This window comes from Sorex fumeus, unplaced genomic scaffold (assembly GCF_029834395.1).
Source record: "Sorex fumeus unplaced genomic scaffold, SorFum_2.1 ptg000014l, whole genome shotgun sequence".
NCBI classification, from domain to species: domain Eukaryota; kingdom Metazoa; phylum Chordata; class Mammalia; order Eulipotyphla; family Soricidae; genus Sorex; species Sorex fumeus.
Window position 1 is genome coordinate 33332700 of NW_026606071.1, and position 13370 is coordinate 33346069.

Below are 13370 nucleotides of genomic sequence, written 5' to 3' on the forward strand. Positions count from 1 at the left end.
TCATAAATAATATCAGTGGGCATATTTATACATTTTTACATGAATGTATTTTCACTTCTCAAGTATGTGTCTCAGAGTAGACAAGCTGGTCATGTGGTAATTGCAGTAAACTTGAAGAACTCTCCAGCGTCCCCAAAGCAGCTGCATTTCCAGCAGCGTTTGTAGGAGGGGGAGTCTATTGTCCCCTTAAAACCAGCAGTTTTGTTTTTTGTTTTTGTTTTTCTTTTTTTTTGCTTTTTGGGTCACACCTGGCAATGCACAGGGGTTCCTCCTGGCTCTGCGCTCAGGAATCACCCCTGGCCGTGCTCAGGGGACCATATGGGATGCTGGGAATCGAACCCGGGTTGGCCGTGTGCAAGGCAAACGCCCTACCCGCTGTGCTATTGTTCCAGCCCCCAAACCAGCAGTTTTGAGCCTACTACTTGACTAAACATCTCCAAATGAATTCTGAATAATACACTTCTGCAGACCTCAGCTGCTGGTCCTTTGTGGCAGGCTCATGACGGAGACAGTGCTCCTGGGATGCCTTGGGCAGATCCCAGAGGCCTCATGACACAAACCTTGTCTGATGAGTTTGACCTTGGGGCTGGCTGTTGTACTGGCCAGTCTGTAAAGTACTGGGAAGCAAGTCCTTCCTGGACGATGGGGTGCTCCTGCCAGGACCCTGTACTCCTTGTGCTGTGCCCCATAGACAACATGAATCTCAAGGTTTGGGGAGGAGAAGGGCCAAGAACCATTTTAGAAACCATTTGGCTCCTTGGGCGGTTAAAACTTATACCATCCCTAAAAGTACTTCTAGTACTATATATCCCTCCAAAGGATATTTTATTTTTGTTTCGGAGCTTTGGGGCTATACCGAACAGTGCTAGGCTCTCTGCTTAGGGGACCATGTGATGCTAGAGATCAAAATTGGATTGGGGTCTGCAGTTTGCAAGGCAAAAGTCTGGATGAGTCTCTCGAGTCCATGGCGTATACTTTATTTTTAAATATTTTTTTCTTAGTTTAATGAATGACCATGAGATACAGTTACAGACTTATAAATTTTCATGATTACGTTTCTTTTTTTTTTGGGGGGGGTGTCACACCTGACGAGGCATAGGGTTTAGTCCTGCCTCAGCACTCAGGAATTATTCCTTGTGGTGCTGAGGGGACCATATAGGGTGGTGGGAATCGAACCCAGGCCAGCAACGTACAAGGCAAATGTCCTACCCACTGTACTATCACTCCAGCCCCTCATGATTACATTTCAGTCAATGTTTGAGTTCCCACCAGTTTGAGTTCCCTCCACCAGTGCCCATTTTCCACCACCAATGTTCTCAGTCTCCTTCCTGCTACCCTCATACTTTCCAACCCCCTGCCTCTGTGGTAGACACATTTCCCTTTTACTCTCTCCTTATGGGTGTTATGGTTTGCAATATAGGTACCAAGCAAGCCATCATGTTTGGTCCATAGTCTACTTTCAGCACGCATCTACCACCCCGAGCAATCCCTCCAACCATCATTTACTGCCTAGTGGTCTCTTCTCCATCCCATCTTATCTGCCTTTTCCCCCAGCACATGAGATCGGCTTCCATCTACTTTACAAGAAATCCAGGGACTTGTAAAACATGCTTTAATCTCTCGCACCTGACTCTTCTAAGGAGTACTTAAAGCAGTAGCAGACCTTGGGGGTTTAGTTGAAACATCCATCCTGTTGCTCTTTTGTTCCAGTATTTCTTCTATTCCCTTGTGGCATTTACAGATTTTTGGTTTGCCAATTCAAATGGAATCTCTTAATGAAGATAGTGAGACTATGTGGCAGTGGTAGTAATTGTCATTTCAAATGTGGGTGGTTTGCTCTCTTTAAAAACTAATTTCTTGGGGCTGGAGCGATAGCACAGTGGGTAGGGTGTTTGCCTCCCATGTGGCTGATCCCGGTTCGATTCCCAGCATCCCATATGATCCCCCAAGCACTACCAGGAGTGATTCCTGAGTGCAGAGCCAGGAGTAACCCCTGAGCATTTCTGGGTGTGACCCAAAAAGCAAAAAAAAAAAAAAAAAGAAGGATTTCTTAAGGGGCTGGAGCAATAGCACAGTGGGTGGGGCGTTTGCCTTGCACGCAGCCGACCCAGGTTGGATTCCCAGCATCCCATATGGTCCCCTGAGCACCGCCAAGAGTAATTCCTGAGTGCACAACCAGGAATAATCCCTGTGCATCATCGAATGTGACCCAACAGGCAAAAAAAAAAACCCAAACAAACAAACAAAAAACCCCCTAATTTCTTAGGAACTTGAGCAGAGATAGGGCATTTATGCCTTGCACACATCTGACCCAGGTTCTATTTCCAGCACCCCATATGGTCCCCTCCTTACCAGCCCTGCCAAGGAGAGATTTTTAAATGAAGAACCAGGAGTAAGCTCTGGGCACCGCTGGGCGTGACTCCCCAAATCAGCAAAATTTCTTAGTTGGAAAATCCCCCAATAGTACAAGGTCATCTTTACTCTTTAACTGATAATCTTTATGTTAAACTTGCAATGTTCTTAGACATGAGAAGTCCCAAGTCCCATGATCTTTTTTTTTTTCCTTTTTAATGGTTGAAATGAATCTCCTGAAAATTGGATTTTTTAATTGTAGCCTGCCACTTTCCCTACCACAGTAATGGGGTTTTACTGAATGGGGAGCAATTTCAGCACTTAAATGTGCTGATGTGATGTTTCTTAATCACTATAATGAGTTTCATACAACTAGAAATGAAATAGAATTTTCAATGGAAATATAATTAAATAGAAAAGCCATTTTCTATCCTTGTAATTTTCACCTGGCCATTTCTTAATTCACCCCCATTGAAAGTGTTGTGCCTTATATGGGCTCATAGTGAAATTACTATGGTGACTCATTTGCATAATTCATTTAGATCATTAGAGTTGTGAACAAAAATATACAGCATCAAATTTTATTCTAAATCAAGTGCAACAATGCAAAACAAATCTTTACAACTATGATTTTGCAGGGGACGGTGTGGGGATCTAGCTAAGAGGGCTATTATACTTGCCTCACATTCTGGAGACCCAGGTTTGATCCATAACTCTGCATGAACCCCTGAGTACTACTGGGTGTGGCCACCCGCCCTCAAAAAAAAAAAGGGCAAAACAAGAAAGTAAACACCATTTTTTTTTCTTTTAAGATTCAATGTATTGACTAGCTTTGTCTGTTTTGTTCCTGAATTGGCAATTTATTTGCTAACTCTAGATTGGCCTTTTAATTATGCCCTTTAATCTTATCTGTTTAAGGCCATTCTCAAGAGGGAGTCCTAACTGGAGTCAATGAAAACTACAAAAGCTCTCTGCTGGAGCAATAGCACAGTGGGTAAGGCACGTGCCTTGCATGCGGCCTGAGCCGGGTTCGATTCCCAGCATCCCATGTGGTCCCCTCAGCACCACCAGGGTTAATTCCTGAGTGCAGAGCCAGGAGTAACCCCTGTGCATTGCCAGGTATGACCCAAAAAGAAAAAAGAAAAGAAGAAAAAAAAAAAGCTCTCTGGAAATCCTCAGTTGCCCTGTTTGAAAAAGTTGAAAAGAAGTTTTGGGGTTCTTGCATTGTGATGCTCAAACATAAAAGGACATTAAACTTTTAATTTATTTTTCTGATCATTTCAGCACAGTTACTGACTCATGGTTGAAATAGTTTAATTTGTAAATTTAACATTGCTGTTGAGAGTTGCAGACATTCTGGAGAAAGTCCTTCTTAAATATGGGAGCTTGTGGTTTTCATTTTTCATTGTTTATGTTGTCATAAACTGTCCCTTTAATGAATACAATCTAGCTGGATTTACTTCAACTCACTTTGGGGTGAACACAGTCTTAGGCATATCATTAGTAGTTTGAAGTAGCTTAAAGCACATTCTCAACCCAAACTGCTTTTTCTTTATGTTTCTAAATATAACTGTTGGGCTGGGGGTGGGAGGGGACTGGGGGAGATGCTTAGATGCTTGTAGATTTGTTCAGTTGTACAGTGAAGGGATAGAGTCGAACATTTCGTGGTAAATTCATTGCAGTATGTTCACATATTGAGATACAGTGCATTACCTGAAGCTTGTACAGTGTGATAATGCACTGTTACTATAGTGACAATAATTGCAACAACAAAAAAGGTCTTTCAGATTGAGCTGAGATGCACATCTTTCTCAGCATATTCTCTGGGCTTCCTCTTTTTCTTTTCTTTTTTTTTGTGGGGTTCACCTGTGGTTCAGGGGCTACTTCTGGGTTGGTTGCTCAGGGGGATTGTTCAGTGGACTATGGACTATGTGGTAATGGGTATTGAACCCAGGGTTCCAGCATGCAAAATGTGTGCTCTAGTGCTGTGAGCCATCTCCTCACCCCATTTGAACCTCCACATCCAAAGATGGAGGGAACTGACAGTTCTCTGGGCCTGTGCCTCCAGTATGACTACCTGTGCATCCATCAGTACTGAGTCACTTTCTCTCCAGTGAGCACTGATGGCCTGTGGTCTGCCAGATGGACATTCACTATCTCCAAAATGTCCACGTACTTGGCATGATTTTTTCTTCTGTCTTACTCACAAAGCTTTTCTCTCAGTATCCACTAGCTGGATACTGAAAGATCTGCCGTACGAAACCATAGACCAGAGTCCATGTTTTGTTTTTTTTTCTTTTTGGGTCACACCCAGTGATGCACAGGAGTTACTCTTGGGTCTGCACTCAGGAATTACTCCTGGAGATGCTCAGGGGACCATATGGGATGCTGGGATCAAACCCAGGCCGGCCACGTGCAAGGCAAACGCCCTACCACTGTGCTATTCGCTCCAGCCCCAGGCTCCATGTTTGACTTCCATCGGGGAAATGCATCTGAGCCAGAAGACCCACATAATTAAGACTGCAAAACCACAGGATGCTAAGTTTTCAGCATTCCATTTTATACACTGTGGCTCAGTTTCAGTGTGACTTTTGTTTTGTTGTGAACCAGTGAACCAGGAGGAAAACTTTAGGATATTAAAGCCACCTGGTTTCTCTGTGACAAAACTCTGTTATATTACCCTAGTTGTTTTCACATCTTTGTCATTTTTCTTTTTCGTTCAGGTATTCTCCTTGAATAAATGTTTATTAAATGAAGGAAGGAAAGGAGTTGGGAGGGTGAGAGGCAACATAATGGTTACAGGAGCATGAGTCAAGATGGATTCCGCCTCTGAAGGTAACAGGTTAAATATATATTTGAGTCTCCTTAAATCTGTTTTCGGAGAAAGCATAAAACTCCCTCCGTTATGGAAGAGATGAAATTGCAAGAATGAATCTGTGTTTTTGTAGGGACAGACTTAGAAATTCTTCTATTTAAATCACCACAAATCAGAGCTGTGCTCATCAGCGGTTTACAAATGTTTGCTGAGTGGAAAAGAAAAGAATTTTCATGAGGATTATATTACTTTTTCCCATGTGTCTTTATAAAAAAAAAAAGTCGTGATATCCAAGTAGTAGAATGTAAATCTTTTATTAAACAGTTGTTTTTCCACAGTAGTAAAGCTTTGGCACGTACAGTATAAAAAATAATCACCAACCATAATTATACCAAATTCCTCTTACCCACTGCATACCAAGTGTCTTCCATACATTTTTTTCCATATAAAAATACTGGGAAAATTGATAAATAACAGGTCAGAGAAAGATATTTCTAGGCAATTAATAGAATCATTTGGAAAAAGTGAGTACTGTGGATTTTTTTTTTTTTAAATATCACAGTGACAAAGACAAGCTGTTCCTACAATAGTGCGGGCCAAAAAGTCAAGAGGAAGCAGAAGTGTCTGGATAACTTTCCCACTTAGTTTGGTAATACCATTCTCATTCATTTTGCATCACGGATGGCGTCTGTTTTCCTGTCGCTCCTATTTACCAAGTTCGAATCCTTTCACTGCAAATACTGAACAGTCCGGAAAGACTTCAGAACAAAACCGGCCATGGACTGCCCGCCCCCTCAAACACTCCCAGGGTGATACTTGGAGAAACTGTGAGTCAAGTTGAAGCTGGAGGAGTTACTCCAGAGCATAGGGCATAAGAAAGAAACAAACATCTAAGCTGGGGTCCGCTAAATGTCACTCCAGTTTGGATGGGTCTTGCCCAGAGAGCCTTGCTTGCTTCTCTGGGTTGGAAATCCTACTCTCGGGAGTCATCTCTGTCAGCCTGCACATCTAAAGGCATGAAGCACTCGATCGGGCAGTTGACATTCTGTGAAAATAGAAGAGAAATTAGTAGTGATGCTTTTCAGTCAAGTACAGCCCAGGGTGTGTGTGTTGTGGGGGAGAGGGTGGGGGAGGGAAATAATAACTTGGATAGGGAACCATCTGGAAACAACCTAACTATAAAGTAGAAAGCTAAGAGGTGTCCAATGAAGACCTATGAAGTCTATGAAGACCTTCTTAAAATTGGGGCTCATGCAGAAGAGAGACACACCCTGCTATGTACCTGTTTGTGTTTGGGGGTCACGAATGCACTTACAGTGTTGGTGTTCTGGTCGTATCTCGGCGGCAAGTACCGATTTGAAGAGTAGCCGGGGGAGCCTTCGGTGCCAGAGTCAATTACCCCGGGTCTGCGGCAGTTGTCACAGCGCCAGCCCTGAGAGGAGAAGCAGGAAGTCAAGTGGGGTTGACCCTCCTTGCGGGTGTTACAGAGGGATCGCAGCCCTGAGTGACTGGCAGGATTTAAGCAATCAGCCGGGGAGCTTTGAGGAGATGGTCTAGTGCACTCAGAATCCAGAGAATACATTTTGGCTTCTTACGCATATCTTAAAGCTGCTTGTCTTCACTTTTCCTGAAATGCCCTCTCTTCCCTTCCTTTTTTTTTTTTTTTAAATCTTGCTTCCACCATTTTATTCTCTGGTTTACCAAGAATCCAGTGATAATTTCATTATGAAGGATAACAAGTCCATTCTCATCCAGAGATCACGGCTTGAGTATTGCCAGGAGTTAACCCTGGCTCTGCACTCAGGAAGTACTCCTGGTCCTGCTCAGGGATGCTGGGGATTGAACCCAGGTCGGCCATGTGCAAGGCAATGCCTTACCCGCTGTACGATGGCTCCGGCCCCGATCATGGCTTTCTCAACCTTCCTTTCCAAATAAACCTTACTTTCACTTACTTAGGTCGCAACTTCCCTGGCTAGCCTTTGACTCCAAATAATACAGCATTTGCTCTTATGCTAGAGCTTTTAAAAGAGGCTTGAGCCCCCTTGTACAACTACCTTCGTTTTACAGGGGAAGAAATAAGATGGAGAATGACTTGCTCAGGAGCAGGAGATGCATGTAAGGAACTGTTGGTGGTTTAAACTTCCTACCCGCTGCTGAGTGACCTCAGGACACTGCACCTCGACACTCCCTGCCTAACTCCCATAGTCTCTGGCCTGTAGAACAGAAATGGGAACAAGCTGATGGACTATGCTTCCTTTGTGTCAGATGGGGAGCAGGGCCCTTGCCATGCAGAAGGACACCACACTAATTTCCATCCACTGCAGGGGACACAGTCCTACCCTGGAGACTATATATGTGTGTGTGTGTGTGTGTCTGTGTGTGTGTGTGTGTAGTATGTGTGTGTGTGTATGAGTTACAAGGGAATCAGGCATAAAAACTTTATTATATTGAGTTGGGGGCACATATCAGAAAGGGTTGAGGTGTACTGACTTATATAATGAACCTCTAAGGGTGTCCCCGATTGGTTTTCCCTCTCCTTTCTTCCCATCTCATTGCTTGTCTTGACATACCAGACTAGGGTTGTCTCACTGGAGCCTGTCTGGGCCACTCATCCTCTTTCGAGAGACTCGCTCTAGTGCTCCTTCTGTTGCTTCTGCCTCCTCTTCTCCTCTAACCAAATTTGAACCATACTACACCCCTGGCAGCTTCTCTCTTGCGTAAATCTTTCCTGCTGATTCCAATGACCTAGGAACTGTTATTTATCTGACCCACTGAGAAGTGCCCAGAATTAGCCTGAGTTTCAGTGCATGCCACTGTCATGTTTCCAACGAGATGATCAAGAGGCAAGACCATTTCTCAGTTCTTCTCTTGGTCTCATATCCTTGAGCAGGGGGCTAGAACTAGAGCAGGAGTCTGTGGTTTGAGAAAAGGTTCCTAAGAGACGGCATGCTCTGGGTTACTGTGAGACTTCTTTAGCAATCATGCAACAGGGGCACCTGCCCATAGCTTCTCTCAGGATTCACGGCCGTGCGACACGTCATAAGACACTCCCTACCCATTCTCCAAGAGTTGACAGAGTTCAAAGAGTAGACAACCAATCATAGAGGGAAATATGTATGTATGTGTATATATATATGCATATATATTTTCAGATATATATATAAAAAGTTCACATCACTCAACCTTTAACAACATGTTAGTGATATCCTAAAGAAGGTCTGAATGGCTCCTGCCAAAATAGAACAATCTTCACAGTTTCCTCGATGGATATTTTTTGGTAGCATTTTCAGCAGTTTTTCATAACAAACAATACAAAATATATTATTTTAGTTGTGCTTTGGGACAGGGCTTGGGCTTGGGATGGAAACATCCCAAGTATGGTGGTGGGAAGGTATAATGGTGGTGGGATTGGTGTTTGAATATTTAAATGTAATCAAATACTGTGAACTACCTTATAAAATAAAAAATTTTATATATATAAAAAAGAAGGATGCAGTTCCAGGCCCAGTGCTACCCAGCCTTCAACACAGTTGTTGAAGGATAAAAGGCCTGAATATAGTAGGGGAGAAAGAGTGACAGAGGTTGGCGAGAAGGCGAATTGAGAATGAGAATTCAGGAGCCTTATGTCAGCAGCAGGAAAGGAGTTATTTTCACAGTTTTATCTTTTTCACAGTTTCATCTGGGTGCTGCCACATGAAACACACACACACACAATGCTTAATAAAGATTATCAGTGCAAGAGTCTCTCCTTTATGGTATCTAAGCTGCAGGGAGCCTGACATCAGGTCTTACCCGTTTGCCTCCAAAGCACGTGCAGGTGCAAATGGCACCGAGATATTCCTTCTGCCACTGTTCTTTTATGTAGTATACCTTCCCGTCATCATAACAGGTTGTCTCATCTACAGAGAGGAACAAGCCAGAAGCACATAAGAGACTGAAAACAATAATATAGATGCCCCCTAGGGAACATGTGGGCCTGCTTTTTCTCCTCACATTGGATCATCACAGCCCCAGATCCACATGTGGATGAAAGGGCATGATCTGTAAGTGAGTTATTCCAAAATAGGGTAGTGCTCCCCAAATTGAAATCCAGTGAACTGGAAGTGATTCTATGGGAGGATGGAGACTCTAGTCTAAAAGTTGAGTCAAGGACTAGTAAACTAAACTCTTTAAACAGTCACTACCAATTACAGTGAAAGTACTCTGATCAGAAGTGTCCAGAGGTGCTCGGTAATAACATTAAATCATGCTTCATTTTTGAAGCTGGCTTTCTGCTCTCCCAAGTCAAAAAGATGAACAAACCCAGTTATTCACTCCTTATGGGAACCTGAGTCTCCGGCCACTTCTGCCAGTGAGTTACAGCTCAGCAATGAAAGGATGAGTGGTTAATAAGTCACTAAAAATCCATGGCCACATACCAGGATCACACTTGAATTCTCCTTTTCCATTTCCAAGACAAGTGCAGGTCATCTTCTGGCCATTTTCTCCAGTGCGATCCCACTTCTCTCCGATTTTGTAGTTAATACCATTGTCATAGCACCATTCTGCGAGTGGGGACAGTGTCACGGGCAAAATGTTATCAGTGTGTTCAAACTCCGGACAGAGAGTGCCTGAGGTACTAAGACAGCCCACAGGATTTTAGATCCACATAACTGGAAGGCAAGGAAAGTGAACCCTCACGATCCCTGTGACAAAGCATGTCTTTAGTGGGTGGAAGTCATCTTGACCATTTAATACTTGCTAGGCTATTTTAAGATCTGATGCATACCACAATCATCCTGTTGCAAGAATAGCTAATTACCTTTGTTTGAATTCTCACTATTAAGGCTTGAACTTGTCAAAAACTGCAGTAGGATTTGAATAGTCTTTCAGGAATAGATAATAGATAAATGAAACATCACTTCAGTGCAAGGGTCCTGGATATCAGCTAGTGCAATCAATAGCACAATAGCCAAATATATATATATATATATATATATATATATATATATATTAGATGGTTCAGCATGCCACTGCCTATTTTGGTAAACCAAAATGAGTAAAAACATTATCTTGTACATCAAAAGAAAAAATATATAAATTACTGGTTCTCAAAAGACTGGTCTCAAAAGATATATAATCATCAACAATTCTCTGATCGTAGGCACAAGAATGACTTCTAATGGCTGAGTTTGCATTCAAACAGAATACACACACCAGCTTGTCTATGCTACTTCTCCCACTCTACCAACAAGTCAGTCATTCCTTATATTTTAAGGAAAAATATTAGGCATTAAAATTACAATGTCTTTTAAGCAAAGACTATATAAACTGAACCAAAGAATCATATAAATCAATTTTATATGATTTATATAAAAATGTATAGCTATGCTTCCACAGTTGTATAAGTACTTACATAGGTAATACTTATACAGTCTTAGAAGGAGTTCAGTTTAAGAAATCAAGAGTCACTTAATTGGTGTCAAATGTTAAAATCATAATTCTTGAAAAGCATCTAATGCTTCTGCTGTCTGTCCATTTTTCAATGATCAAGCAGAGTTATCTACATTGAGGTATATAAATTGTTTTTACATTCTTTTAATTAAACCACTTACTGTGATATGAGTATACCTTGAAAACTTAAAAAAAATCGACTACATTTTTGGTTCCCCAAAAAGAGTTTTTGCAAGTCTAGAGAAGGTGCGTTTATAAGGCATAATGGTTAACACCTATGAAGATGTGCTATTTGTCAACAATAACCACCTTTCCTAAAAACATAGCCCGAACCAAAGTTCTGTGAGTATTAACACTAAATCACAAATCATAATAAGTAGATTTGAAGAGTATTTTAGAAAATAATCAAAAACATTAAGAGCTGTTTAGAATTTCAAGATCAATCTTTTTCAACTGGAGTTGATTTTTAATGATCTATAAATGGATTCTCCATACTCTCTGAATTATAATGTTCTAGCCATCACATGAGGCTTTAGAATTTCAAGATCAATCTTTTTCAACTGGAGCTGATTTTTAATGATCTACAAATGGATTCTTCATCCTTTCTGTATTATTAGGATCTAACTATCACATGAGATTATTGTGATGTGTGTGAATTACGAGATTTTTTTATGTGAGGTTTGTTGAGAATAACACTGAGCATACATATATATTTTATGAGGCTACTCAATACTAAACGAGATGTTTTCTCATTTCTGATCTCCATTGTGCCTGACTCTAAAGAATTTGACTTAATTCATTTACCAGAAAAAAAAATTAAGTTCTATCACCCTCAAGGACTTAATCTTAATAAACAGTTCTATAGACATACAATCTTTGAAATGAAGCCATGTTCAATAAGTAGAATTTCCCATCATTTTTCTATGATGCAAAATATTACTATGAATCAAGGGGTCTCCTTCATTTGCTCCATGTTTGGAAGCACCTCTGCTCGCCAAACATGCTTTGCTGGCTTGTTGCATGAATGCATGGAACTGGAAGAGATGGATAAAGCAAGCTACTCACTAGATGAGTCACATCTGAAATGACCACTGCCAAAGCCTAAGCACTGGCACGAGAGCTTAAAGCCAGATTCAGACGTTCGCTCCCATTCCTCTCCAATGGCATAATAGGTAACGCTGTAGGGGTCAAAGCATGAGTCTTCCGTCAGTTCAGGTTGCCTTTGTTCTACTACATGAGAAAAGAAAAGGGAGGAAAGCAAGAAAAAGACATCTTATTGGACTGTAAGAAAAATGCAATATTCTCATACATAATGACAGCCAAAAACTAAATTAAAATCCTAGTTGCATCAGGAAGCATTCATATACTTCCATCAAATGCACCAGCTACTCAAACAGTACTCAGAGAGACCAGGGGATATTTCCTACAGTCTTTTAAAAGGAGAATATATTTCAGATTTATCCTAAGTACTAAAAGGGAAAAAAACCAAAGCCATCACTTCTGGTAAATCTAGGTTATAAAACATGAAATGGATCTTGAGATCATTGAAACTAGGAAATCAGTGAGGAAATTCAGTGACATGCACAGGCCAGAAGTGCTAGGGTGACTTTAAGCTATTTAACAGTTCTCTGCCTTATTCTCCTCATCTGTGAAATGGGGATAGAAAACATCCCCATCTAGGGATCTTTTGAAGATTTTAGCATATCAGGCATTTAAAACACTGGTTTATTGTCCATACATAATTAAGAATAGATATTAAGCATCATTCTTCCCTTTATTGTTTTGTTTTTTGGTCCACACCCAGAGGATGTTAAGGGACTACTTCTGATTCTGTGCTTAAGAGTTGGTCCTGGTGGTGGTCCAGGAACCATATGGGGAAGGGCTTGAACCTTGGGCCTCTAACACACAAAGTATGCTCTCAAGCCATTGAACTAACTCTCTGGTCACCCCTATTTTTTAGTAAAAAATTCATAGCATTTTTTATGTAACACTGTAATGTCACCTTTACCTTCATTGTTGGATTTTTACAACACAAAGTTCCTAGATTTTGGTATGATCATAATAACAGAACTTCTTAATTTTATCAGTACAATCAACTGCTTCAAGTAAAAGGGAGGGACAGGAGATGTTAAATTAAGAATGATTAATAGACTTTTTTTGTGTTCCCTAAGATTTGGGTCTCTATGATTTGGGAAAGCATATTTTAAAATGATCCAAGTGAACAAAGCACATGTCAAGTTAGTCTCTAAAAATTAAATAAAGTAATTCATTATGACTGTAAATCCCATTGTATAGTTTTCTTTTTAGAGTACAACCATCAAAAGCTTGAAAGCAATACGTATGGGAAGGATCTATATTTTAAAGGTATCACTTTGAAAAGAAACAACATTTGAAGAATCTGAAATGTGTCAAGTCAGGAGAACCAGAATGCAAAATACAGCTTCTGGGAATAAGGAGTTGGAAAGAAAAATGAAAGGACTAGATACTGCAACTAAGGGTTTCGATACTCTAAAAATAGAAATTAAAAATTCTACTTGACTGAGTTATAGAGATGGAATCTTTTGGGGGGCATGGAATTATGTGAGAAAGCACAAAAATACCTTAGTGCTCATGACAGTTTCTTTCATACATCGTTCCACCAGTAAAAACGACAAAAGGCAAACGATGTGCATTATAGCAGAACTATAATAAGGCAAGCACATAATAATCTCAACTCCTTAATTCTCAGATGCTTATGCATGGAAAACAGTACAGCCATCTACTGAGTGGA

The 13370-nt window shown here is 40.9% G+C and overlaps 1 protein-coding gene across 7 annotated transcripts in view; it reads right to left on the reverse strand.

Moving 5' to 3' along the window:
* Positions 1–5456: 5456 nt before the first annotated feature.
* The window catches only part of FN1 (fibronectin 1), an 81213-nt gene continuing 73299 nt past the window's right edge, over positions 5457–13370 (reverse strand). For all 7 annotated transcript variants that reach the window (XM_056111592.1, XM_056111591.1, XM_056111590.1 and 4 more), the window contains 5 exons: positions 11666–11830; positions 9586–9711; positions 8960–9066; positions 6483–6599; positions 5457–6212 (listed from right to left, as the gene is read on the reverse strand). In XM_056111592.1, coding sequence (XP_055967567.1) covers positions 6141–6212; positions 6483–6599; positions 8960–9066; positions 9586–9711; positions 11666–11830 — 587 coding nt within the window. In that variant the 3' untranslated portion in view covers positions 5457–6140. The remainder of the gene's footprint in view (positions 6213–6482; positions 6600–8959; positions 9067–9585; positions 9712–11665; positions 11831–13370) is intronic.